Below are 27,743 nucleotides of genomic sequence, written 5' to 3'. Positions count from 1 at the left end.
GGCTATCTAATGAAACCTACCTATTTATTATACCTTACAGTAACTCCCATGCCTAATACAATAGTGCTTAGAGAAAAGACCTTTTATTAAGGATGAATGTAATCGACTAGATGAGGTCTCAACTTGTAAATCTGATGTCCCTACGAAAAGACATAGAAAGGTAAAATGGAGGAGAATGATGGAAGGTAGTATGACACTGATACATTGAACTCATAACCTGATTAGGGAATTATAACCATTTTGCACAACTACTTAATGCTAAAATTTTAAAAATAAACAAAAAGGAAGAAGAGACATTGGAGATAATTTTTTCCTCTCTCCATGTGACTAGGAAAGAAAGAAAAGTCATTTCAACCCAATGAAGAGCATTTACAAGGATCTCAGACAGATACAAAATAGAATATTACTTAAGATTGTTTGGTCAGAAGGTTATGTATTATCAGAAAGGGCTCCTGAAAACAATACTCTCTGTTGCATGTTCAATCTTGGCCATATGCATCCTTTAATCTTAACCCTTTTTAAATGACAGAGGGCAGGTAGAGCCTTTAGACTGCTTTCTTGGCAGCTGTCAGTATTTTTGCCCACTCTTGGCTCAACCACCTACTCCAGGATGGGCAGAGAGGAAGCATCTGTAGTCTCCATTCCCAAGCCGACAGTGGACTGAGAGTGCCACCACTGCTGATGGACTGTGGTGGAATATGACGCTGTCAGCCAAGCAGCTGCTCCCTTTTACAGTTCCTCTAGTTCTCTTTGGGACAATGGAGGATGCTTTGCAACCTTTCTAGATGCGGGGGATGACTCTGATCCAGCCACTGATGCCAGCAAGACACAAGCCACTTATGGATGCTTCGAAAGGACTTTGGTTCTAGTCAAAGGGAGCACCACACAAATGACATTACATCAGCTCCACCTTCGACATTGACTCCGGAGGCTCTGCTTTGGCCATGACATCTTCAGATGACCCTTGAGATAATCTACACACAGCTTCTCCGTTCCTCATCTCAAGTCTAATGACGTTGGAGGAGGACTTGGTCCCGTTTCTTTGCAGTGTGTGTGTGTGTGTGTGTGTGTGTGTGTGTGTGTGTGTGTGTGTGTGTGTGTGTGACCAGCTACTTGAGCATCATACTTCTCTCACCCACAGAGCAGCAGTCTGAGAGATTGTCCTCCTTTATGCTGTCTTTATGCTGCAGCATAGGCCCCACCAAAACAGCAAGACAAAATAAAAACACCCTTCCTCCTAGGGTCTTTCATCTCAGGTAGCATGGGATGATCTGGTTGCATAAAGAGCAGGTAACTCTCTAGGGTTGGCAATGCCTGGTACTCCTATAGCTCAGAGGAGGTACTCCTACCCTCCAAGAGGATCTGAGAAGGAGGCTGAAGGGTTGTAAAAACAACTTTGGGAAAGGCAGACACTATGGAGAGCAGAGACTGTGGAAAACCTGCAAGCCCCAGCTTCCAGAAGAGTTTTAGAAAGTTATGAGTTATTAGCTGTAGCTTCTGAGAAGCTGTTACACTTAAAAACTGAGGGCTTGGGACATCCCATAGTCAAAAATATCTATTGCTTAAGTCATTCTGTATATTATATTGCGGCAACCACTGTTGACTAATACAATAGTAGACTAGAAGAAAGTGACAAAGTTAGCAGCAATCACTTTCAAGATAAGAAATCGTGAGAATTAACTGCAGAGAGCAGAGAATACTATGAGAAGCTGAACAAGGAAAAAGAAATCAAATAAACAATCACAGCTTCCCAGATTCTTTAGATCAGAAGAACAAACTACTCTATCACACACTTTATAACTTCCCCAGATCTCAGCAAGCATTCAACAACACAGTTTTGTATTTTGTTGCTTTCCTATTCTATCTAGATTTATTTCTCCTTCTTTACTTTTATATGTAAAATATGCATGCTTCCAGCCTTCTTTTCATGCTTTCTTTCAGGTGGAAGACCTGAGCTGTTTATCTCAAATAAAAACTTCCACAAATTTGCTCATGTTCTTCATTAAGCACTGGTTAGGCATTGCAAATAATTTATCACAAATGTATTCTGCCAGGAAGCTGGTGATGGTTGTGATAACCATGCTGGTCATTTGTGGATTTTTCATGCCTCAAAATCCAAAAGCAGTCACTACACAACATGTTGAGGAACTCACTTCAGTTGACGATTTAGCTGCATTAAAAGTCAGTGGCTTAACATCATCTTATATGTTCATCTGTACATAGCTTTTGACCATTTCTGCTTGTCTCAGACATATACTACTTATTTTAAATAAGGGAAACCATAGGACCTACGATTCTTTGAGCTTGCTTACTTCACTTAATAAATTTTTTCCAAGTCTTTCCATTTCCTAACAAATAGGGAGATGTCATTCTTTCTGATGGAGGCATAGAATTCCATTATATCCATATATATGTATATGTATGTATGTGTATATATATATATATATATATAAAACATTTTCTTGATTCATCTACTGAGGGGCATCTGGGTTGGGTCCATATCTTAGCTATGGTAAATAATGCTGCTATAAACATAGTTGTGCTGGTAGCTTTAGTATGGTCTTGTTTGTGATCATTTGAGTAAATGCCTAAAAGTGGGATTGCTGGGTCTTAGGGGAGCTCTATGTGGAGTCTTTTGAGGAACCTCCATACTACTTCCAAAGTGGTTGAACAAGTTTACACTCCCACCAACAATGCAATAGGGTTCCCTTCTGGCCACATCCCCTCCAGCATCTGTTGTTATTAGATTCCTTGATTATAGCCATTCTAACTGGGGTGAGGTGGTATCTCAATGTTGTTTTGATTTGCATTTCTTTTATGGCTAGGGAAGTTGAGCATTTCTTTATGTGTCTATTGGCCATTCTTATTTCTTCTTCAGAGAAGTTTCTCTTTAAGTCTTTAGCCCACTTATTTATTGGGCAGTTGTTTCTTTGAGGATTTGTTGTTGGGGGATTTAATTTTTTGAGTTCCAGGTATATTTTAGATATGAGACCCTTGTATGTTGCATGGCTTGTGAAGATCTTCTCCCAAAGCGTGGGCTTTCTATTGATCTTGCTAGCTATGTCCTTTGCCATGCAGAAGCTGTGCAATTTCATGCAATCCCATTTGTTCAACTTTTCTTTGATTTGTTGTGTTTCTGGGTCTCTATTAAGAAAATTTCAGCCTGTGCCAAGGAGACATAGAGTTTCTCCTGTTCCTTCCTGTAGTGTTTTCAGGGTGTCTGCGTTGACTCTGAGGTCTGTGATCCATTTGTAGTTGATTCTGGTGCAGGGTGACATATACGGATCTAGCTTTAGTTTTCTACAGGTGATTAACCAATTTTGGCAGCACCATTTACTGAAGAGACTGTCTTTCTTCCATTCTATTTTTTTTAGCTTCCTTATCGAAGATTAGATGGCTATAGGTCTGTGGGTTCATTTCTGGGTTTTCAGTTCTATTCCTTTGGTCCTGGGGTCTGTTCTAGTACTAAGCTGTTTTGATTACCATGGCTTTGTAGTAGAGTTTGAAATTTGGTATTGATATTCCTCCAGCACTGTTCTTTCCATTAAGGATCATTTTTGCTATTCAGGGTCTTTTATTGTTCCATATGAATTTTTGGATTGTTTCTTCTATTCATTGAAGAATGAGGTTGGAATATTGATAGGTATCGCATTGAATTTGTAGATAGCCTTGGGAAGTATTGCCATTTTCACGATTTTGATCCTTCCAATCCAGGAGCATGGGAGGTTTTTCCCCTTCCTAAGTTCTGCTTTGATTTCACTTTTCAGGTTTTTAAAGTTTTCTTCATAGAGGTTCTTCACTTCTTTAGTTAACTCCTAGGTATTTTATTTTTTGTAGGGTTATTACATAAGGAGTTGCTTTCCTGATTTCAGCCATGCTCTTCTCATTATTGTCATACAGAAAAGCCATAGATTTGGGGAGGTTAATTTTATACCCTGCTACTCTGCCAAAGTTTCAAATCAACTTAAGTAATTTGTGAGTGGAGTCTGTGGATTCTTTAAATACAGGATCATGTCATCTACAAAAAGGGAGACATAAAATGAACTCCAAGATAGGGACACAAATATTTTTTTTTTGTTCATTTCGCATCTCTTTCTTGCTATTGTTTCTAACGTATTTATAATGTACCATGTGAGTTTTTTTGTTTCTTTGTATTTTCCTCCCCTGTGATATAACCCATTTTCACAGTATTTGATGTTGGGGCCCTGCATCTTTTATATACATTTCTCTAATTTGGGGAGAGGAGGGGAAAAAAACCAAAAAGCTTAAATAGGGATGCAGGCTGACCCACTGTAACAATGAGATGTACAAGACACTATGTTGAAAACAAACTTTACAACTTTGGTGGGGGAGGGGGTAATTGAGGAGGTGGAAAGGAAAGGATGGTAGGGGAAAACGAAGGAGGAAGCAACAATGCTGGCTAGGAAATGTACTCATTACTTTGCTTATGTAACTGTAACCCTCTGTACAGTACTTTTATAATAAAGAAAAAGTCAGTGGCAAATGGAATGTCAAAATGGCTTCTTACCCTTCACTCATCTCTGTATTTGCTCCCTGGTGGTGTGGCTGTAGCTCCTCCCTCACTATTTGAATCTGGGATGCCCTTGTTCTTGCTTTGGCCAACAGAATGAGTTAGGTGAGTTTCTTTGTGCTGGTACCTTGCATACTTCCACTCTCCCAGCTCACTCCCCCAGGAACCTGATGAAGCTTCACAATCCACATGGAGTTTGCTTGTCCCAAGACAAGCTATCTCAGACCATGTGAGCGGGGTCAGTCATCATCAGCCAGAATCTCCAACTGGTCATGGATTCATGGCTTACCCCAGAAAAAACATGACGGAATTGGACCATAGACTTGTGGAGTATAGTAGCATTTAGAGCAACTCAAATCCAACAACAGTTGAAGAATGCAGCGTTGATGGAGGCAACGCTTTTCACATTTTAATCTTAGATATTGCTAAGGATAAAAATGTCCTGACTCTGAACAGACTTTTTATAGCTCAATCACTGGATCTGCTGAACTGTACAATCTGGAAGGACACAGGCCATGTCTGTTTTTCCCAACAGTGTTTAGTTAGCACTTGTGAATGCTTTGATAGACAGAATCACTCAGCAGATATGCTAAATGAACAAGGGCTGAAAGTCCTTGCTGAAAATGAATAATACCTCTTGGGAAAACAAAATTACTGAAACGAGCATCTTTTTGAAAATCATTTCCTTTTTTTTCTTTTTCTTTTCAAAGCTCAATTAAAAATGCAACTTAAGAGCTGGGTGCCAGAGGCTTATACCTGCAATCCTACCTACTCAAGATTCTGAGGTTTGAAGCCAACCTGGGCAGAAAGCTATCTTGAGATTCTTTTTTTGGGGGGGAGGGGTGTCTGGTCGTGGGGCCTGAACTCTGGGCCTGGGCGTTGTCCCTCAGCTCTTCAGCTCAAGGCTAGCGCTCTACCACTTGAGCCATAATGCCACTTCCGGCTTTTTCTTTCTTTTTGCTTATGTGGTGCTGGGGAATCGAACCCAGGGCCTCAGGCATGCAAGGCAAGCGCTCTACCACTGAGCCACCTTCCCAACTCCTATCTTGAGATTCTTATCACCCAAAAACCTACCAAAAAGCCAAAAGTAGAGGTGAACAAACATCTAAAGGAGAGCACAAAACACTAAGTTCAAGCTCCTGTACTGGAATTAATTTTTTTTCTGAACTATACAATTTGGGAGTGGGGATAGGAGGGAAAAACTGGGAGAGAGCAAAGGAAGAGGTGACATTGCTCAAAATGAAACTGTAACCCTCGGTACTTTACATTTATCTAACAATAAATAATCTAAACTTATTTTTTTTCAAGAAGGAACATAGTTCTCCTTTCTACAAGACTAAGAACCAGCTATAATATGAATTGGAGATGATAGGAAGAAAGAATTAAAATACTTTCGTCTTAAAGCAGAGTCATATTGAAATATTTTCTTTTTAAAGGAGAGTCATTCACTTACTATCCTGAATAAATTCCCATAAATGATATTTTTATTAACATATATTACCTATAAAAAGAAGTTTCTTTGTGATGTTTAAATGGTGATTTTCAAAAGTCTTAAGAAAAGCCAGGGAAATTGTGACTTCAGTGTTCAGAGAGTATAAACAGAACAATATGTCCTGGACACTTTTGAAGGCATGTAATCAAAATGTAATAAAATACCATGCTAGGGCAGGAATAAGGTCACTTTAATGGTCATTCTCTAGTGCTTTAGCACTTACAGGATTCCAAACATCTAGTGGGACCCATGCCTTCCCAGTGCCATATATAGTTTAATAGGAATTGAGGATTTACAAATGAAGACACTGTTTGAATCTTAAGATGGCCCATAGACTTAGGCAGCCATTTTGCTGCCTAAGGAATTGACATAACTCCACACTTTGTGAGTCATTTCCAAACGCTCTCCAGTCAGTTTGAATGTCCTGACTTGTGCACACATTCACAAACATTCTCACTCCTTTACTTCCAATAAAGACCAGTCCATGAGGGGGAAAATCATGTGTTGCATTTAATTTTTTTTAATTTTATTTGAAAAATACAATACACAGCAGAGACTTCTTTCCTTCCCTACTGCTATTTCACAAAGAAAACCATGGTACATGGAACTGAGATATTTGGCTAGGATAGATCCTGAGAAAAGAGAGGCCCAGTTACAAGTAAAATAGGCAAAGCCTGTCAAAGAAGGTTCACCTCTCTTTTAACATAAAAGAGCCTTTTAAGTTATCTTAGGAATCTGATACAACATGTGCAGAATTTCTGCCATGCAAACAGAGAATACTGAAGTTTTCAGGTTGACCAAACTTATACTGATCTGGGCCTCAGTAAGAATAAAAAGGAGACATCTTTACCAGAAAGATATGTGTTTGCCTGTTTTTTTCCAGTCTACATATGTACATATTTACATACTAATATTTCCTCAAATGTATTTTTCATTACTGTCAGTAATAGTATCATGGTTGATGGCTGTTTTCTGCCTTTTACCTTCTACCTTATGAATCATAAACTCCCTCCCCCTCACCACAGTCCTGTGTTTTAGGACAGGGTTATCCATTGCACTACCATGAGGTGAGGATTTTTAAATATTAGAAATGACATTACTCTGATCCTGGGTTTAATCTGGGTTTTATGAGGAATTTCTAACCCCTGAATTCATAATTCCAGGTTTAGCAAAGTGCAAAAACCTAACCTTGACACTCTTTGATAGAGACATAGATAGACGATAGAGATAGATGACAGATACATACATACATGATAGATAGATAACAGGTACACATAGACAGATAACTATAGATAGATAGACAGACAGACAGACAGACAGACAGACATAGATAGATAGATAGATAGATAGACAGACAGACAGACAGACATGGATAGCTAAACATAGATTGGATAGATGGACAGTGGATTGATAGATGATAGTAGATGGATTGATTTATCCATCAGGAAAATATTCCTGCTGGATCCTTTGAAAGGTGGTGTAGTCCCCCATAGAACTGATCAAACCCTACAAATCATACTGGTAATCTGCCTTTGGACACACTGTAAGTGAACTTTTTGATGTCACTGAATCCCATTTCTATGACTGCCTCAAAGTTACTCTTTAAAAAGAGTCAAGCCCTTCAGATCTCTTTTAGTTTCTATAATTCCCAAGGAATTGAGTTAGTATAGAGATCTGAAATCAGCGAAAATATGGATTTCTTTCTTCTCTATTTGGCCCTGGTAGAAGGTGCTCTAATTCCTACAATGTTGGAAATGCACATGTGACCCCACATTTGGAGAATTGTGGATGCACCTTTGGTTTTAATGACTTTCTGCTTTCTTCTGAAATGATAGGGTCAATTAAGAATTTGCTTTCTTTCAATACTAGAAAGTTTCATTTTAGTTAATTAATGACTGTTTGTATCAAAGTTATTCGAGTTAAAGATTATCAATGACTGATGAGCTCATCTTTCTTGCATCACAGCGATTTTTATCTTAAGTCCATGTGCTCCCTTTAATGTAAACCCCTCAAGCTTTCTCCTGAGTCAGGCCTGGGCCTAAGGGAAGGAGAAGAAAGGAGACATTTGATTCAAGCGTCACTTTTACAATGAGCCTCATAGTCAAGCTCTAGACAGTCACTATTTTCAAATAAGGTTCCAAATAGATTATTACACAGTTGTGTATTTTGAAAATATTAATTCCTAAAGTGTCAATATTGAAAATACAGAAGATTTCTTTTAACACTATTTTGCATTTCTTTACTTTTTAAAAAATGTAGGTAGTTGTGGACAAAGACTTTAATGATGTCTTAAAGGCCTCAATGTTCAAAACCATACAGCAACTCTAGCATACTTGAAGGGAAAATGAGATTAGAGCAAGAAAGTCTGAATTGAATTTTGACTATGTTTATATTATTTGCTGTGTTGTTGGGAATAGTTTTACCCCCTCTTTGCTTCATTTTTCTCATCTATAAAATAAAATCATACTTTTAACATTTACATGATGTTATAAATTATGCGTATTAAATATTAGGAATGTAAATATATTCCATTATATAAAGTACAACACAAATGCAAAGTAAAATACATTAATGCTATTTCTACCATTCATATCAATTGCGTATCAGTTAGGGTGTAGTTCTTCCCATTTAAATTAGTGAAAGTCTTTATAAGTCAAAAAAATTTACCAGAATAGAACCTGTGGCCACTCTAGAGACTTGGCAAGCAATGGAAAACTAGTTGATTTATTCACTTAACCCTGATTAGTACTGTCTGTATTCAAAACATACAAGTCAACAATTAAATCACAAGTGTCAGGAGAAAAAGTCCAAATAAATAATTTTTTAATTATGATACATTACTTATTACAGTAAAAATTGGCATTTTCCCCTTCAAAAGCAGAAGCACCAGTCTTAGAATGGATAGTCTGAGTGGTATTTTAGGTAAAATATAGCATAATATAATGTGTGAACATGATTTTAGTATAAGACATAGTTTCTGAAAAGAAAGGCATTTCACACACTGGAATCTGTTAGAATGGAAATGATGTCATGCTTAATAATGAAATAAAAACCCCCGTGATGTCCAAAGTCCACTTCAAATTAAATATGGTATACTGCCGAATAGATGTATGAAAATTAAAAAGCCCCAAAATAGAGTTTTCTTCTACAAATACGACTTGTGGAAAGGTTGCTTTTCACAGAGGCACAGATTCTCTGAGAAACTAAAGTGAGCATTTTATTTAAGGATTGATTGGTTCATTCAATCATCTCATTGTTTTTTATTGATCACCTACTTTGTGCCAGGCTTTTGTGGTCGATGCTGGGATTACAGAGAACAGAAAGACACAGTCTCGCCCTCGAGGAGATCACAGTCTAGTGGGGGGCGGGGAATACAGAGAGGTTGACATTGATTGGAAAATTATAAAAATTATTAGACAACTTTATAAACCTCTTTTATAAGCAAACAAACTTTAGGTGTTAGGAATGGGTGGTAAAAAGAGATGATGTCCAGTGAAGGGAAAAACCATCAGCTTCAATATCATGTGACTTCCGCGAAGGCCGTGATGTGGTTCTGTGGAAAGAGAAGGCAATCACAAAGTCAGAGTCTGGAGGAAAGTGGGTTTTGTCAAACATTTACTGCTTTGACAAGTAACCCTTCACTCAATGTAGAATCACGGCCCATGTATGTGTTGCCAAAACAGGTGGTGTGGTGAAACTAAGTTCTGTGTATTATTACATAATTTCAGTAGTTAACTATATATTTCGCTCAATAGTCTTAATTAGCTGAATAGCTTAACCTGTTATACCTGCTTTCTTCAAAATCAACCCTGAAATTTTGGAGGGATTTTAAAATAAAAAAGGGCAATGCCAGACACATTAATATTCTGTTGGGTGTTAATGGAATTTTAACGTCGCATTTTGGAGTTTGAGATTAATTGCTCCCCGTGAGACAGATGGCCCAGAATGAGATGGTGAAATGCTCAGACTGAAATGGCAGTTGTTATCTGACAAAAGCCTACTTAAATACTTCATTTCTGATGCATGAATCCCAGACTCTAGACGGCAATCTCTGCTTTTCTACTTCAACCAGGAGATTCTTCACAGAGCTAGTTTTCTTACCTTAAACAGCATCAACCTGTATAGAAAGAAACCTTTTGGAGTGGCTAGTATATATGCATGAGGTATATATGCAGAGGTATAATATATAACATATAATATATAAAAGTATGTGTATAATTTATATATATATAGGATATAAAGATGTATGCTATATATATGATATACATGTTTAATATAGTATGCAGAGGCCAGGTCATGAGTGCTGAAATATTTCAGAGAAAAGCGGACAAATATAACCAATTGTGTCCTCCATAGGATGGTGATAAGAAACTGACATGAGCATCCAAAAGGGCCTTACCACCAAGTTGCCCATTTGGAATATTTTCCACAGCTACAAGCACTGATTCTTTAATAATACAATATACTACAAACAGAATTTCACATGATTGATACAATGCCATGGAATGTCTTCAGTGTACATGCAGCTATTTTCAAGTTGTGTGTGTGTGTGTGTGTGTGTGGGTGTGTGTGTACATTGTTCTGGTGCTTTCACTCAGGATCTCTCATTGCAGATGTTCTACTATTTGAGCCGTACTGCAGTTTTTTGCTGACTTATGGGAGGTAAGCATCTTGAGTATTTTTGTGCCTCAAACCTGAATCTTCAGATCTCAGACTTTTGGGTAGCTAGGAATAAAAGCATGAGCCACTGGTGACAGACCTCAAGTTCAAGTGTTTGAACTGGTGAAAGTACATTTAGATGGGTGTGAAGGAATTAAATTTCATCTTTTTCACATAAGCCAAACTTAGAAGAACTTCATCTACAATTTAAGGTGTTTTCTAGCCCTCATCCACCTGACATTAGAGAAAAATATTAGTAAGAATCCAAGGTGAGCAGACATGACTGCCTCCAATCACTAATTACTAGTTAACAGCTTTATTTCCCATTTTTAAGTACAATGAAATGTGGAGAATGTCAGTAGCTTGTCTCTTTAGTTTCCTTTAGTTTTTCTAACAAAAGCACAGACATATCTGTGGGACACGAAAGAGATATCAGAGTTATGTAATACAGTGTGATGGAATAAAAGCCATAAGAACCATGGGAAGAATATATTACACTTTTATTTTTAGTATTCCGCCCTGGGGATGTGAAGACAGTGAGCTGAGAAAATACAATGGGATATAAAGTGTTTCAGTACAAAACTAGTCTGAGTATCAAACTTCTGGCGGGCACCCAGAACAATATACTTTCTAGAAAAATATGAATATAGAAATGGGAGATTAATCCATCGTGGTGACTGGTGGGTAGAAGAGAGAGAGGAGAGAGATAGAAATGATAGAAGATGGATGATGGAACAAAGGCCATGGCTGTAGGCCTCAGCACCCCAGATTATGATGAGGTCACTAGGCTCATTAAACTGCCTGGAAGGTAGAATTAAATATTGAACAATCTTCACAGAGCAGACAAATGACTAGACACAAATCCGTAATGATCATTGCAGTGACTGGCGGAGGAACTAGACTGTCCTCAAAGGGATGGAAGGACACCCTATGGTCTGCTTTAAAGGTGTCCCACCCCCTCCTCCCCACTTCAGAAACCATGTGTCAGAAAAACAACAGTGCCTAGTTCATTTTCCAGAGTCTAGTGAGTACCACTGCTGCATTTGTTCACCTTTTGTCCTACCATTTCTGTGCCCCTCACCCAAAGACAAAAAAATGAAAAAACTGGACAAAGGGGCAAAAACAGCAAGAAACACATACACACACAAAACTTCTTGTCTTGTGGGTAGGAATGGGAGGGGAAAATGGACAGAGGGAAGGGGTGAAACTGTTCACAAAGAAATGTACTCTTTACCTGACATGTAACTGCGACTCCTGTGTACCTCACCTTTATAATAACAGTCAGAAATGCAAAAAAAGAAAAAAGAAAAGAAAAGAAATGCAACAGTGTTAAGAAATGGGGCCTGAAGAGATGATCAGGCCATGAGCATGGAGCCTTGCAAATAGACTGATGACACTGTTTTTACAAGTGAGTTCCTGGCAGGAGGGAAAATTCAGGACCCTTCTGTCTCTTTTTCTGTGTCTCCATTTCTGTCTGTCTCTGACTCTGGGTCTCTCTGTCTGTCTGTCTCTCTATGTGTGTATGTGTCTGTCTCTGTCTATCTGTCTCTTTCTCTATTCCCTACCTATCTCTCTCCTTATCTTTCATTTACCGTATACCAAAACTGTATTAAATAAATTTCTAGCATGAGTTTCTCAAGCCACTAGTCTCAGCAATTTCATAGGAGGCAGAGGAGTTCTATGGTTCAGGCCAACCTAGGCAGTTTGACTCAGACCCTATTGGAAGGGAAACTAATAAGAAAAAGGATTCTAGGTACAGCTCAATTAGTAGAGCATATGCTTAACAAGCATTTGGCCTTGAGTTCAATTCCCAGTACTGCCAAAAGCATATACAATTTTTTTGGTCAGTTATGGGGCTTGAACTCTGGGCCTGGGCACTATCCCTCAGTTCTTCAGGTCAAGGTTAGTGCTCTAACCACTTGAGCCACAGCACCACTTCTGATTTTCTGATGGTTTATTGGAGACAAGAGTCCCATGGACTTTCCTACCCGGGCTGGCTTTGAACCGCAATCCTCAGATCTCAGCCTTCTGAGTAGCTAGGATTACAGGCATGAGCACCGGCTCTCAGCTTACAATTCTTCTTATAAATTAACTACCTGAGGTACTCACTGTAGATACCTTAGTAATGGTGCACTGAATATCTAACTGTAAGGGTCTACCGAGATCCAGAAAATACTGAAATTCAGTCTTATCCTTTAAAGTCATATGCTTTAGTGACCATTGCCTTCCTTTCCCATAAATCATATTATCTTTTTTTTTAATGCCAACTCTTTCCAAGTTCTACTAAAAAGAGTCTGAGGGGTTTGGAGCAAACTCCTGTGTTTTTTGGAAGTTGATTCCTTTATTATTTCCTATCAACTTGAAGTTTAACCTCTAAGATAATCTTTTTCCCTATTTGACTGGAGTAAGAAGGAACATGCTTGGGGCTCATTTTGTGGTGGGCATGGTTAGCACAAAAATAAACAGTTGAGAACAAAACACAAAACACTTGTGCATAGGGAATTGAAAGTTAAGAGTAATTTAGCAACAGTCCCTAAATACAGGAAAGGATACAGAAGAGATAGAACTTTCTGTCATTCAGATGTGGTGTAAGAACAAAGGAACCTGCATTGTAAAATGCAGGAGATGGGTTACTTATTTCCACTGGCTTTTAAAAATAAACTGACATGTTAAAATTGAAACCCGCTTTGGACCACTATTTAAAGATAATAAGAAAAGTAAGATTTTTTTATCATCAGAAAGATTTTCCCTCTATACTATGAAGGAGTCTAGATAAAGGAAAAGTGATGGTACAACAGCAAGAAAACAATGATTCAAAGCTAAGTGTCAGTAAGCAATCCTGAAATGCCAGTTTCAGGAAGTTGAGATCCGAAGATCGTGGTATAAAGCCAGCCCACGCAGGAAAGTCCATGAGACTCCGATCTCCAATACGTTACCAAAAATTCTGGAAGTAAAGCTGTGGCTCATGTGGTAGAGTATTAGCCTTGAGCAAAAAGCTCAGGGACAACATCCAGGTGCTGAGTTCAAGCCCCAGAACTGGTACTGTCACACACAAACATACACATACACACACACACACACACACACACACACACACACAAACTATCACTCAGCTATTCATTTTGCAAGATCAAGGCATGTTAATGTACAATATGAAGTAAATAGATGTATTCCTCTGGATAAAATTATGATAACTGATCTTTTACATACATGTATTTTTCATATACATATGTACACACATTTATATACACACATATGTATCAGAACTGCATTTAATATTTATAAAAAACAGAATGGCATTTAATCTTTTCAGGCCACCTGTCTTGCGGCAAACTAGTTGGCAAGGTGTACCTTCTTTTAATCAGTGTGAATTGTTAATAACACTCACTTCATCTGCAAGCAATAGTACAAATTTTTTAAAAAGCAGGTAAATCAAAATCGCATGCATAGTATTAAAAGGTCATATAATTTAAATGAGACCATGTAATTTATCAACACAAGGCCTGATGTGTACAATTATGCACACAGACTTATGGTAGAGAGGACAGAGCTGAAGCACAAATAGAGATTAGAAAGCTTATTCAAAGCCACAGCAAACGAGTCAAGAAAACACTGTTTCATCCTTGAGTGCAGGGGTCCATGCAAACACAAGCACTTTGTTTCTTAGTTTTGAATTCTTCAATTTGTAAAAAAAATTGTCTACAGTCTATAGAGGTCCATTTTTAATGTCCTAAGTTTTACATGAAAATCTCTACTATTTATCCTATTTGCAAATATTGCTCTCTGTGGATGTCAAGAATATTATTTAAGCTGTGTGTCATGATCATTTCTGTAATCTCAACATGGGGAAGGCATGTACAGGAAGACTGTGAATTCAAGGCCAGGCTATGATGCAATCTGAGACCTTGACTCTCCAAAATATTATTTGAATCAAAATTGTTTATACTCCTAGCTACTCAGGAAGCTGAGATCTGAGGATTGGAGTTTGAAGCCAGCCTAGGCAGGAAAGTCCATGGAACACGTAAGTCCAATTAGTTAAAAACGCCAAAAATTAAGTTGTGGCAAAGCACTAGTGGTAAAACACTAGTCTTGAGCAAAAAAAAAAAAAACAACTCAGGGATGGCGTCCAGGCCCTGAGATCAAGCCTAAGGAGGTCTTGTTACCTGACAAGACCTGCCACTCACCTCTTCCCTTCTTCCAAGAGAAGAAAATACAAAAGAGCCCCTTGGAAAAGTATTCAGATCAGAACACATTTTAAAATGCCATTAGTAAGGGGCCATTTAGTTACAAAACATTACATTTCTGATAATGAGTAAAAGATAAAATATACTTGAAAAGATACAAGCAGTAACAATAGCAACCACAATCACGAAGCTGTAGTTTCTCGACCTTGTTTGATTATAATGGTGACCTGCACAGAAGGACATGATTCTGCATTTGCCTTAGCATTGCACCGCAACTCCAACAGCAGTGCGCTCCAGCGCACATACGTTTATTGCCTTAATTGAAGGTGCTCGCAGAGGCTCACTCCCATCATCCAGCTGAAGAGCCTGGCCAGGCTGTCTTTAAAGGAACTGCCCTGTGAATTTTCTTCATGAGCATTCTCCGTACATTGGTTCTGGGATATCTACAAAATGTGTTTCATATAAGATTTAAATATTGACTTCTTTACTGAGACCAAGTACCAGTTTATTTAAAGTTCTACATTTAAATATTGACTTCTTAAAGTACCAGCTTATTTAAGGATCTGCATTTAGACGTTGTAAGACCAAAGACTGAGACTCAGTGTTGTTCCAGTTCCATTCTTGCAGGATGATTGATTATGGAAAGATGTTGGGTTCCAATGAAAGGCTGTCAACAATCACCTTAGTTCTGTTCATTTGTTTTTTTTTTTTTTTTTTTGGCTATTTTCTGACAAGGAAATTAGATAACAGGCTGGCTTAACGTCAACAGTTTTATCACTATGTTTTAAAGACTCATAGATAATAGTTTTCTTTAAAAAAGTTAATTTTATGACATACCACATGGTAGGTAAAGTTGCTTTTTAATTTTATTTTTAATTGCTTTTGTGCAGTTGATATACAGAAGGTTGCAGTTACCTGAATCAGGTACAATCAGTACAATTCTTTTTGAACCATTTTTCCTCTTCTGTCACTCTCCTTCCATCCCCACCCATAAGATATCCAGTTCATTTTCTACATAGCGTCTGGTGAGTATCATTGTTGTATTTGTTCATCTTTGTTCCAGTCTTTATTTGCCCTCCCTGACCCTCCTAAATACATGGTTTCCTTCATTTGTGGTAACTAGAATGTACCTATAAATCTGCAAGTAAACACACTGAATAACCAAAACAAATAAATAAAACAGGGACATGATAAACCATATAGGACTCTAATCATTAACATACAGAGACCAAACGAAGCTAAGCCAGGAGCAGTGGGCAAAGCCCCAATAGCAATGAACAGATGACCATATAAAATAATATTCTATGAGATGAACTCCAAAAAAAGGAAACAAGAGACGTTCTTTAGTTGTCATTTCTGCTGTTTTTGTTCTCTTTTCTTTTTGTATTGTTTGTCACCTTCGGCTTTTAACCTATCTTAAAACCTTTGATTCAGTGACGTGTCTTCAGCCCTCTTGGAAGAGCAAGCATGTAGTCCAGAGGACTCTACAATTACGCTGCTTTTATGCCAAGGGTTTGAATAGAGTCTCCAATCCAATGGAAAATTTTCAAAGCAGTTTAACCTATCAAAGAGTCAGCTTTCTCATCTAATGAACAGATTTTTATTAAGATTAAATCAAATTATTCGCATGCATAAAGGCTTCTGGTCCCTACCACGGCATTTATTCATAGTTTATCTTTTAAAACCCCACACAAATGAGTTATTTTTTTTAAAAGAACAACTCTAGAGGCAGAGATCCAAAGGGTGGAAATTTGAGGTCAGCCAAGTTAAAGTTAGCAATTCTTTGTTTCAACCAGTAGTAGCCCAGAACTATAATCCCAGCTATGTTGGGGAGATTGCAGTCTGAGGCCAGCCCCGGCCCCCATCCCTCCCAAATTGAAACCCTCCCTGAAGGAAAACACTAAAGAAGGGAAAAGAACTAGAGTATGGTTCAAGTTGTAGAAACCTGAATTCAACAACAGAACTGCGAAAGAAAGACAGAAGAAAGAAAGAAAGAAAGAGATCAAGAATTAAAATAATAATAATTGATTACAAGTATATAAATAAAATCTACCATTTGTTCATTTTACCACAATGTCCTTAACTCCACATTTTTCATATCAAGCCAACTGCAAAGCCCTATTTTGTTTTATGCAAGATGGATGCAAACTCGTTTCATGATGAAGCCTCACCTGAACTGATATATTTTGCTTTATAAATGCCCATCTTACATTACAAAGAGATCCTCCAGACCCTGCTTACATAACAGAAAACACAAATTCCAAAAATGAATAATAATTTGCAACCAGAAAAACATCCGGCAGTAAGGATTTAGGATGTAGTATTCTAGTCCTCTAACAAAATCAATCTGTGACTGTCAGATTGCCTAGATAGTCTACATTTTATCTGGAAAAAGACATATGGATAGCATAATCCCAAATATTATCACTTCTCGTTTTTCCATTTCCCTCCCTCCCTTCTTCCCTCCCTCCCTTCTTTCCTTGCTTCCTTCCTCCCTCCCTCCCTCCCCTCCCTTCCCCTTCCCTCCCCTTCCTCAAAGGAAGGCCAGAGTGGGCAGAGAGCGAAAAAAGGAAAAAATGTTATTAAAGACAGAGCATCTTGACAATCGCACTGGGAAGCTGCAAAATTAGTGAGAGCATTTCAGTAAAGAGAAATAATGTTAGGTCCATTTAGTTAGAATTTATTAGTGAAGTTCTCATTCAAAGCTATGGAATTGCTGGCATCATTCTTTGTTGATTTCTGGTTGTTGGAAGCAGTTACAGACTTGCAGACCCGAGCTAAAATGTGGTTGCCTGTTTTCCTTATGAAAAAAGATGTTTTAGGACTATTTCTTTCTCTGCAATGGTTCTGCTTGCGTATAAAGATTTATAGCAATTTAGAGGGCTTTTTCTCCCATTCAGATATTTCCAATGAACTAAACGCTACGAGCAAATCCTTTCTCCCTAGAGAATGAAGAAACCTCAAGTCTGCTTTCTTGGATAAGCTAAAGCAAACGACAGATTGAGTTGTTTTGGTTTTTTTTCCTGATGCTTTAGCTGTAGACCTTATGAAGCCAAAGAAGCAATAGTCCTTCCCCAACCAAATCCTCAGAGGCTCTGCCTCGAATCCACAGCTTCCCTTTAGGAGCTTTAAGAAACAACTTGAGAGACTCAGGTTTAATTGGTCTGAGGCAAAGTCTGACCACTGGAACTTTTAGAGGCTCTCTAGATGATTCGAATGTGCAGCCAATTCTGAAAACTATAGCCAGGTAAGCCCAGCTGGTCTCTACCAATGGAGGCTAATTGCTGTTTCCATAGCAATCACCTGAGGTGTCTGATTTGTAGAGTACAGATCAGCCTCTTCAATATCTAGAATTGCACTAGAACCAGGTTTTCAAAGGCATTCTTTCAATGGGAAGAGTATCTTTAGAGAGTCAGGAGTTCTGAATGATTCTAGGAATTCATTGGTGTTCAAGAGCTTTGAGATCAATGGGCATCATGTCTTGTCTAGAGCTTCAGAACACATGAACAAGGCACCGAAAGGCTCCGGCTGATGCTGACTTGTTCCGTGTTGATTTGGAACTTCACTGAAGCCTGTTAGCACTGATGTCTTTATGGTCCTTGGTGGTTATGATCATCCTTGTAGATTCTTATCCTCCCAAAGTCCCATGTCCTCTGGTCTCACCCACTTTTATTCCAAAATATGAACTCTCAATTTACCTCCTTTCCTACTTCACTCACCCTACCTAGTTTCTTTGAACATTTTTAATTTTTAAACATTTTGGTGTCTGTATTACTGCGTAAACTCACGGTTTGGGCATTTTTCCCCTTAAATTTTTTCTGCTCAAGGCTGGAGCTCTACCATTTGAGTCAGACATCTCCTTTTGGATTTTTGGTTGTTAATAACAAAAATAAGAATCTCAACATTGGTAATTAAGCCCAGTGCCAGTGGCTCATGCCTGCAATCCTAGCTACTCAGAAGGCTGAGATCTGAGGATTGCAGTTCACAGGTAGCCCGAGCAGGAAACTCTGTGAGACTCTTATCTCCAATAAGCCACTAGAAAACCTGTAGTGGTGCTATGGCTCAAGTGGTAGAGTGCTAGCCTTGAGCTGAAGAGCTGAGGGACAGCTCCCAGGCCCAGAGTTCAAGCCCTATGAGTGACAAAAACAAAAAACAAACATTGGTAGTTAACTGAAGATAAGAGTCTCAGCAGACTTTTCTGCTGAGGCTGACTTCAAACCTTGTTCCTCAGATCTCAACCTCTTGAATTGTTAGAATTACCGGTATGAGCCACTGGCAACCAGCCCATTTCCTGACTTCTGATTTATCAACCTGCCCCAGTCTGGTGAGTTCCTTAAGACTTCATAGGGCACTCACTATGTACCACTATCTAACAACATCCTCCATTTCTCACACCTGGGCTCTGAATTCACTTGCCAAACAAAACCTTTGCATGAGCCGATTACTTATGCAGAACATTCCTCTCTCTCCTCTCTACCTGGTAAATGCTCCCTCCAATCTCCCTGTTCATGATGCTGCTAGCATTGCTAAGTTTAAGTAAATGCCCTTTATGTGTTCCTCTGTCATAACCAGCACCACTCTCTTCTGCATTTGCTCTCCTCATTACATTGTAAGTTCATGAGTCCTTGGAAAGGGACCCATGGTGGCTCTTATTTGGTATTTGTTTATGTTTCATAGAACAAATATAATTCCACGGTACATATGAAAGGTGACTCGTTCGTATGCTTTATTCATGCCTTGTTTAATTTGAATGTTTTCACTCAACTAACTAGAATCTTATTTATTTCCATTTTAACTCTTCAAAATACTGTAGATTTGCTTAATAATAAGCAGATCTGTGTCCACTGACAGAGAAAATAACGGGATTTATAACCAGAAGCTGATTAAAAGTCTTCAGTAGTGCTGGACATCAGTGGCTTACACCTGGAATCTTAGCTACTCAGGAGGCTGGGATATGAAGATTGAGGTTCAAAACCAGGCCTGCAGGAAAGTCTGTGAGACTCTGATCTCCACTAACTACCCAAAGAGCTAGAAGTGTGGCTCAAATGGTAGATTCTAGCCTTGAGTGAAAAAAAAGTCATGATCAAGCCCCAAGACCAGCAAATACCCACTCCTCCACACCTTCCCCCCCACATTCTCTCTCTCTCTCTCTCTCTCTCTCAAAACAAACAAACCTCAGTGGAAAACTTTCCTGCTTTCATAAAGAGGGCCTTGTTGGTAAAACTCCACATGAGTCATACCAAGATTGATTTCAGAACCATTTAGAACCATGAGGGCTATCAGCTACATCTGTGGAAAATCTATTATAAAGGTAAATATACATTAATCTTAAAACTCATGGAACCCAGCCATCTCACTCCTAGGTACATGCCAAAAAAGAAGAAAAATATATACTCATATAAAACCTTGTACATGAATATTTTTAGTCAGCCTTATTCATAATTGCCCCATGTGGTAAACATGGGGCATCTGACTAAAGGGTAAAAAATATGTGGTATTGAGTCAATGAAAGGGAAAAGGGAGAAGCATAGTGATATATGTAAAGAAGAAATCAGACTCTAAAACCTGCATACTACATCAGTCCACTGAGATGACACCTTGGGAAGAGCAAACTTATAGGAAGAAGCAAACAGATCACTGGTGTCAAGGTTGGGATATGCTCTAATACCTTGATTCTGGTAGTGTCTGCAGAATGGCATGCATTTATATGTTTAAGAAAGAGTTTTATAAGGGACGAATTAAGCTTTACTATACCCAAGTTCATACACACACACACACACACACACACACACACACACACACACACACATCACATCACATGATTGCTAGCTACTAATTCTCTAATGGTGCAAAAGAATCTAGGAGTTGGTCCAGCAGGTCTAGCCGATATTGTATCATTGTTTGAGTATCTGGGTAGTCAGCCACAGAAGAAAAATACAGAATAAATTGATCGGAAAATAGTCAAACAACATAAAAAAAGATATCCCTTGTTTACTTGCTATTCAACAATATTGAAATGAGAAACCTGTTACTTTTGACCTAATGCTCAAGAACAAATATGAAGAACAAAAATTGCTACTTCTGAAGAGAACACAAACATAAGATCAACTCAAGGTTGAAGAGTATTCATTCTCTTAGTTTAGCATTTCCAATTTTATGAATATACATGAAATTACTAATTGATCACACATGATGTATATTTTAGAGATATTTACCCTGGTATTGTTTGTAATTGTGGAAATTAGAATTGGAAGCATCATTCACACCCAACAAAGGCAATGGTTACATAATTTAAATACTTTGTAACTTTTTCCCATTAAGTTTTTATTATCATACAGCACAGTGATTCTGAGCTTGAACTCAAATGTGGACAAACAGGGGAAAAAATTTCCAAAAAAATGGAAAACACAGTTTCAAAACATAGGCCAGTTTCATGATCTTGGGCCTATTAATTTACATCATCATTGTATCTTTCTCTACAGTATGGAGGTAAGATCTACTCAAATGATGCCTGCAAAAATCTTAACTGGTTTATATGCCATAACTCAAGACACATAGTAACCTGTAACTATGGTTATGACTGACATGATTATTAGGTTTACTGATCTACAACCTTATTTATGGTATAGATTTATGGAGCAAAAGCAATGAACCAAAGCAGTCATACAAAAAGGCTTCAAGAATATGCAAAGTTGTAAATGATTTCTTACATGGTTTGGAAAAGTACTTTTAAAAAATGTTTCAAGCAATGACTATGATGTGTGGCAGGTACTCTCTATTTATTGCTCTCTTTTGCTTACTTAAATTTTCTTTTCCTTTCTTCTCTCTCTGTCTCTTTCTCTGTCTCTCTCTCTGTCTCTCTCTGTCTCTGTCTCTGTCTGTCTCTCTCTCTTTCTCTCTGTACTGAGGTTCAAACTCAGCCTTGATCATATTTGGACAGTCTTATCTCATTAAGCCACATTCCATGAATTTTCAAATTGTAAATAACATATGCAAATTGTTTACTTTGATTGCTTTCTTACATAAAACATTTTAAAAAATTGGTTGTTACATAAAATGGTGATTTGGGGCATTGTTTAGTTTATTTTCCTAGTTTTAGTAAACAAAAATGCATTTTTCTGCAGAAATTCGTCACAGTGTTGTCAAATTTGAAGGGCTCACTGGGTGTAAGATGGTTTCCTGTGGACGACTAATTATGGATGCACTCAAAATGATTGCTGAACTATCATTGTTCATTCTCTCCTTAACGAATGGCTTGAATGAGCTATATGGTTTTAAGACACATTCATCAACTCTATACTTACTCACCGAAGAGATGCAAATGCTTTCTGCCTACATTCAAAAATACTTCACCAAAAGATGCTTTTTATAAAAGGCTCGTTAGACAACTGGAAAAAACAATCTGGCTTTTATTCTTCATGTAGTATATTATGATTCACAAATCATGTGGAAAAATAAATACTGAATGTATGGGCATCCAAATAGGGTAAATGACAGATGGCAAAGCAGTAGCAGAATGTGCTAGCATTTTTTAACCTAAAAATGTTAACACTTGTTGGAATTTTTAAGCCTCTTTTCTCAGTCGAATTTAACAAATAGGAGCAGGATATAGCACATAAATGTTGATTTAATTCAAATATTGTTCATAAATGCTCAAAGTCTGAAGAAAAATACTTAAATATGAATACATTTTATGAATATATTAGAATGTATTTATTCTAATATCTAATTCCTAATAAAGTTGTTGTGACTTGGTCCCGTATAATATTTGTTACAGTTCAGCAGCTCAGCAAAACAAAGATTTGCATGACAGACAGGCAAATGGAGCCTTCAGATGACCAGTTATTCAGGCATAACCTTCTGGAACCTAAAAGGAATTTGTCATAGGCAACATGATACTGTATAACCCTATTTATCTCTGTGAGAAACCTTTTGCTGTTGCTGTGGTGTTTATGTACTCAAAGTTTTACACTGTAATCATTTGTGCCACCTATGCCATATGCCTGTCTCAAACAGACAATCTTCATTAACTTGTAAATCCATGATCTAGTCTACAGGGGTATCCTGGTCTGAAATCAAACAGAAAGCCTATTAAGGAAACCATTACTGTTTCAGGAGGAAGCTTCTATGAAGCAGGAACTCATTTTTCTGTGATGTGTTAACTGACACACTAACCCTTGGGACTGTGGAGGGAGACCCCTCTTGTATTAATTTTTCAAGTAAGGCTATGAGGACTAATTTTTCACCAACCAAATTCTACCTGGTTATTATAATATAAAGGAATAGGACTTCCAGCTCAGGATTTCCAGTCCCTAAAGCCTAGCTCCCTGCCCACTCTTCCCACACTCTGACTCCATTTCAGCTCATGCTTCACTTACAATTGCCTATAATCTTCTAATCTGTGAAAGAGTCGATATGCAGGCCATTGCATATGCTTCTCTTAGCATTTTCCTATCCGTATAATTTGCCTGTGCAGTTGCCATGGGAATTAAACATGGCAATTTCCATCTGTAATAGTACATACTCATTATGCCACTTCTAGAGTTGGGGGGGGGGGGAATTGTCACTGCTGTCTACTGTTCGTTCAAACCTTGCTTCTGCCAATGCACAGTGTGCCAAGGCACATGACAAAGCTTTGCTGGTTGGCACAGGCTGGTGAAAATCCCCATTCTCTAACTCTGCAGATAAGTATACCTGTAAGTGCCTCCTGTCATTGCCTTGTCTTTCTTACTGACGAGAGATAGCTCACTTTGCTTCAATTAATTAAGATCTCATCAACCAAAGAAAAACTAATGCCTGGATTTAAATGACAAATAGCATTCCTTTCTCAAATGGTATGCTCTATACTTGGCTCTGTCTATTTTAACTTTTGAAGTTACCTCACATTGAGCATGTGACTACAGCAGCTTGCAACTATCTTACTAAAATTTTTGTGTTTATTAATTCTCCTTACACCTATGGCAAACAGTCCATCTGCTATCAAAGCCTATCCATCTTTATACTTTTTTTTAATATTTCCACTCCCTTGTCAGGTAAATCACCCCTTTCCCTTGATTTTTCTATACAGTCGCAGTTAGAACTGACGTGTTATTTTGCTTGTGATTAATAATGCTGAACTGGAGGCTAGCATTAGGAGAGAACAGAAGAGAAGGAAAAGATAAAGTGCTCGATGCTTTGCAGGTAGCGAACACAGACAAGAAGCTCCCTTAGGAGGAAGGCCAATGTACGCCTTATCCATTATAGTGTAGACAACAGAACTATCTGAAGAGAGGCCAGAAAAATGCCACAAATGGGGGGGGGGGGTCCATGTATTCTTTGAAGTGGAAGAGGGTATGGTAATTTAGTGACACCCTAGCTAGTGTCCTTTTTTTAAAGAAAACAACAGAAAATCATGAAAATAATTAGACAGTTCCTGCGATCAGCAGCAGCACCTGACAAGTGGGCAATCCAAACGACAACCACTGGAAGGAATATTAGGTCATTTGCAGGAACATGGATGGACCTAGAACAAATCATGTTAAGTGAGGTAAGACAAGCTCACAGAGAAAAGTGGTGCATGTTTTCCCTCAAATGCCAAAGCTAGATCTAAAATACAACTAAACATGGTAACTTATATGAGGCTCCATAAATTTACACACAAACTGACTCAAGAAGGATATACTTCGGAGAGGAATGCAAACGTGTAACTCCTCTGAACATCTAAGGTACTATTTATCAAAACAAGTTGCAAGACACGGAAACATGTTTTATTTTGTTCTATTTCTGTGTTGGGGGGATGGGCAAAGGGGGTCACAGGACTGGAGGAAAGGTGTGCAAATGCAGTCGCTGTGTTCAATGAACACTATTTAAAAAATAAACGATGTGACATGTGGGTAGAGATGGAAGGGGTGGGAAATGAGAGAAAGCAAAGGAAGTGATGGCATTGCCCAAGAAGCATTGTATTCATAACCTGACATGAAATTGCAACCCCAACAATAAGAAAATAACTGAAGAATGGAAGAATTCAACTGGATTCTTTCAATAATCACCTCAGTTTTCATTGCCTTGTATTTTTGTCAGTATTCCTTTCCTTCAGATAATTCTCCATTCTGAAAATAATTTCACTCTTTAAATCCTTCATGGTAAGAACTATTTTTATCAGATCACATTAAAAAAAATCCTTTCATAAATCTCCCTCCCAAACAACAGAGAATACTTTTTCATGAATTTCTCACTTGTATTTGATCACAAATTGTCTATGATCTTTTCATCTTTCTATTAGGTCGTTTATATAATAGATATTAATCATTTGATATATGTATTATTTACATATCATACTTAGTCTTCTGGCTTTTATGAATTATTCCAAACTACCCTTGGCAGCTTTTATTTTTCCAAATTGCTTGAACAATTTTGTAATTAGCCATGTCATAAATAAAGAAGTAATATAGATTGGTGCCTCCTTTATAAAACCTTTTATAACTTTGCTGATATTACCTAGAATTTCTGTCCAAGTGTTCATTGCTATATTATTTTCTAGTTTCATATCATATCTTCAAATGTATTTCATAATGTTTCAATGTTTCTGCTTGTACAATTACCTTGGTTAATTCCAATTAATTCCCTATTTAAATGGCTATCTTTTTTCCAATTCATGGTTTTCCTAATTTGAGTATTCTGGACATTGACATATTATTTAGTTAAGTAGTAAAGATCTGCTGGTAGTTTTTGCATAGCGAACATCCTATAGCCATCTTAACTCTATTTTTTTCTCAGCTCAAGGTGAGCGCTCTACCACTTGAGCCACAGCGCCACTTCCAGTTTTCTAGTGGTTTACTGGAGATAAGAGTCTCATGGACTTTCCTGCCCAGGCTGGCTTTGAACCGTGATCCTCAGATCTCAGCCTCCCGAGTAGCTAGGACTACAGGTGTGAGCCACGGGTACCCAGCTCACAATCTTAATTCTTAAATAACCTTTGGAATAAGAATAGAATTATGTGTCATGAACTTACTCCTTGAAAATTGCAGAGACATCCCCCATCCATCTGTCTTAGACTGAGTAGAAAACAATTTATGCCTGATGTTACAAAGGTGGAAATCTGAGACCAGCATGCAATTAGTCACAAATAGTTAATTTACTTTTTCCTGGTTTCACATTTGTATGGGTTTACAAAGTATATTAAACGGTAACATCCAAATTTGCTGGCTCCCAATAACACATGGTTGTTTTTCATTATTTCATTGGTCGGCAGGTTGTGTGGATTTACTCTACCCTAAAGCCTGGGTACTGGTCTGCTTCCCCTGCTTTTCCATGCTGGGGTCTTGGCTGAGGGTCAGATGTTGTCTGGAGCACAGACTTCTCCCAGAAGAAGGTAGTGTCAATAAGGCCAACTCGTGTTGGTGCTATCTATTTCTTTATTGTTGCTGTTGTTTATAAATAGCACGGTTTAAGAAAGGAAAGGTAGCTAACTTAGAAGAGTAATAGTATTTTTGAAGGTAGCATTTCCATATCACTACTTGGTCGCTCTGGAGTTAAAGTTGAAAAGACCTGTAGAAATCTCAAAGATTTCAATGGAAGCTAGACATTGTGGATGCACTTCCCCTGGCTTTTCAAATTCTTTTTTTTTTCATGACCAAGAGAGCCATTGTTTTTAGTCTGTTTCTTTTTTATTTTTCTTCCTCTCTTTTCCTTCCATCCTTCTTCTTTCCTCCCTTCTTCCCTCCTTCCCTCCCTTCCTTCTTCTTTGTTACTGGCAGTACTGGTTTGAACTTAGGCCTTGCACTTGCTTGTTAGTTACTCCATTTCTGAGCCATGCTGCGCTCATTAATTCTGGATAAAGTCTTGCTTCCTTCGTGGACACCCACTAGGCCTGTAATCTGCCCTATGTTGGTCTTCCTGTCCCAGCTAGAATAACAGGCATGTGCCAATACTCCTAGCTCATGGTTGAGAAAGGGTTTCAGAAACATTTCCCCTCCCACCCCTACCCTAACAACTTCCCAAACTGTGTTGCCTGTGTATTGCATGCCAGAGGCTCACATCTGTAATCCTAACTACTTGGGAGGCTGAGATTGGAACAGTCAGGGCTCTATACAATTTCTGATTAATTCTAATCAAAGGTTATTCACCAAGCTATAAGGAACTGGAACAGGAAGGGTTCTGCCTAAGTTAGCCATCAGAAATGGTCCTGTTGTCTGCCTCAGAATTTGTAGGGTTCTCTCTCAGTGTCTGATAATCAAGAACTTCATTGTGAACTAAATTCTGATGCATATTTAAATTCTGTGTGGGGTTAAACCTATACAAAGGTTGAAGATTCAAGAATGTATCCCGAGGAGGCATTTCTATAAAGCATATGTCTGACCGATTACTGCTATTGCTGCACCCAGCATCCAGTGAATCACTCATATGGTATGTTTCTCTGATCTGTCCTCCACCTCTGTCAGGTTTTCTCAGAACAGTTTCATTCTTAGATTACTCTGCGTCACTTTATTTTTTTTAACTAAAAAACGTAGTCTTTTCATTAATTTTTATTTCCTCTAGGATGGATTTTCTTCCTTCTGACTTTCAGTACGGGTTTAAACCCCGTCATGCCATGATCTGTTTTCTTCATTCCTTACCTAATTATACCAGTCATCTTCCACCTTTCATATCACATGTTTTACCTACCCCTTCCACTTTTGTTTTTTGTTCGTGTATGTTACTGGGATGTGAACTTGACTCCTTGCTAGGCAGTCACTCTATTATGGAAGTCACACCGTCAACTCCTTTGGCTTTAGTTACTTTTTAAATAAGGTCTTACTCTTCTCGCCCTCTATTGGCTTTCTCTCCCCAGTGCTGACCTCAAGCCACAATCCTCCTCAACTTCTCCTTCCTAAATAGCTGGGATTATATGCATGAGTCC

At 38.2% G+C, this 27,743-nt stretch overlaps 1 protein-coding gene across 1 annotated transcript in view; it reads right to left on the bottom strand.

The window, feature by feature from the left end:
* Positions 1-9,201: 9,201 nt before the first annotated feature.
* Plppr5 (phospholipid phosphatase related 5) overlaps positions 9,202-27,743 on the bottom strand; it is a 170,778-nt gene continuing 152,236 nt past the window's right edge. The window contains exon 9 of the mRNA XM_042683186.1: positions 9,202-9,576. Within this exon, the coding sequence (XP_042539120.1) occupies positions 9,544-9,576 (33 nt within the window). The 3' untranslated portion in view covers positions 9,202-9,543. The remainder of the gene's footprint in view (positions 9,577-27,743) is intronic.

Source organism: Dipodomys spectabilis, unplaced genomic scaffold (genome assembly GCF_019054845.1).
Source record: "Dipodomys spectabilis isolate Male_0828 unplaced genomic scaffold, ASM1905484v1 ptg000002l, whole genome shotgun sequence".
Taxonomy (NCBI): Eukaryota; Metazoa; Chordata; class Mammalia; order Rodentia; family Heteromyidae; genus Dipodomys; species Dipodomys spectabilis.
The sequence above is the reverse complement of the archived record's forward strand: the minus strand, read 5'-3'. Positions and strand labels throughout refer to the sequence as shown.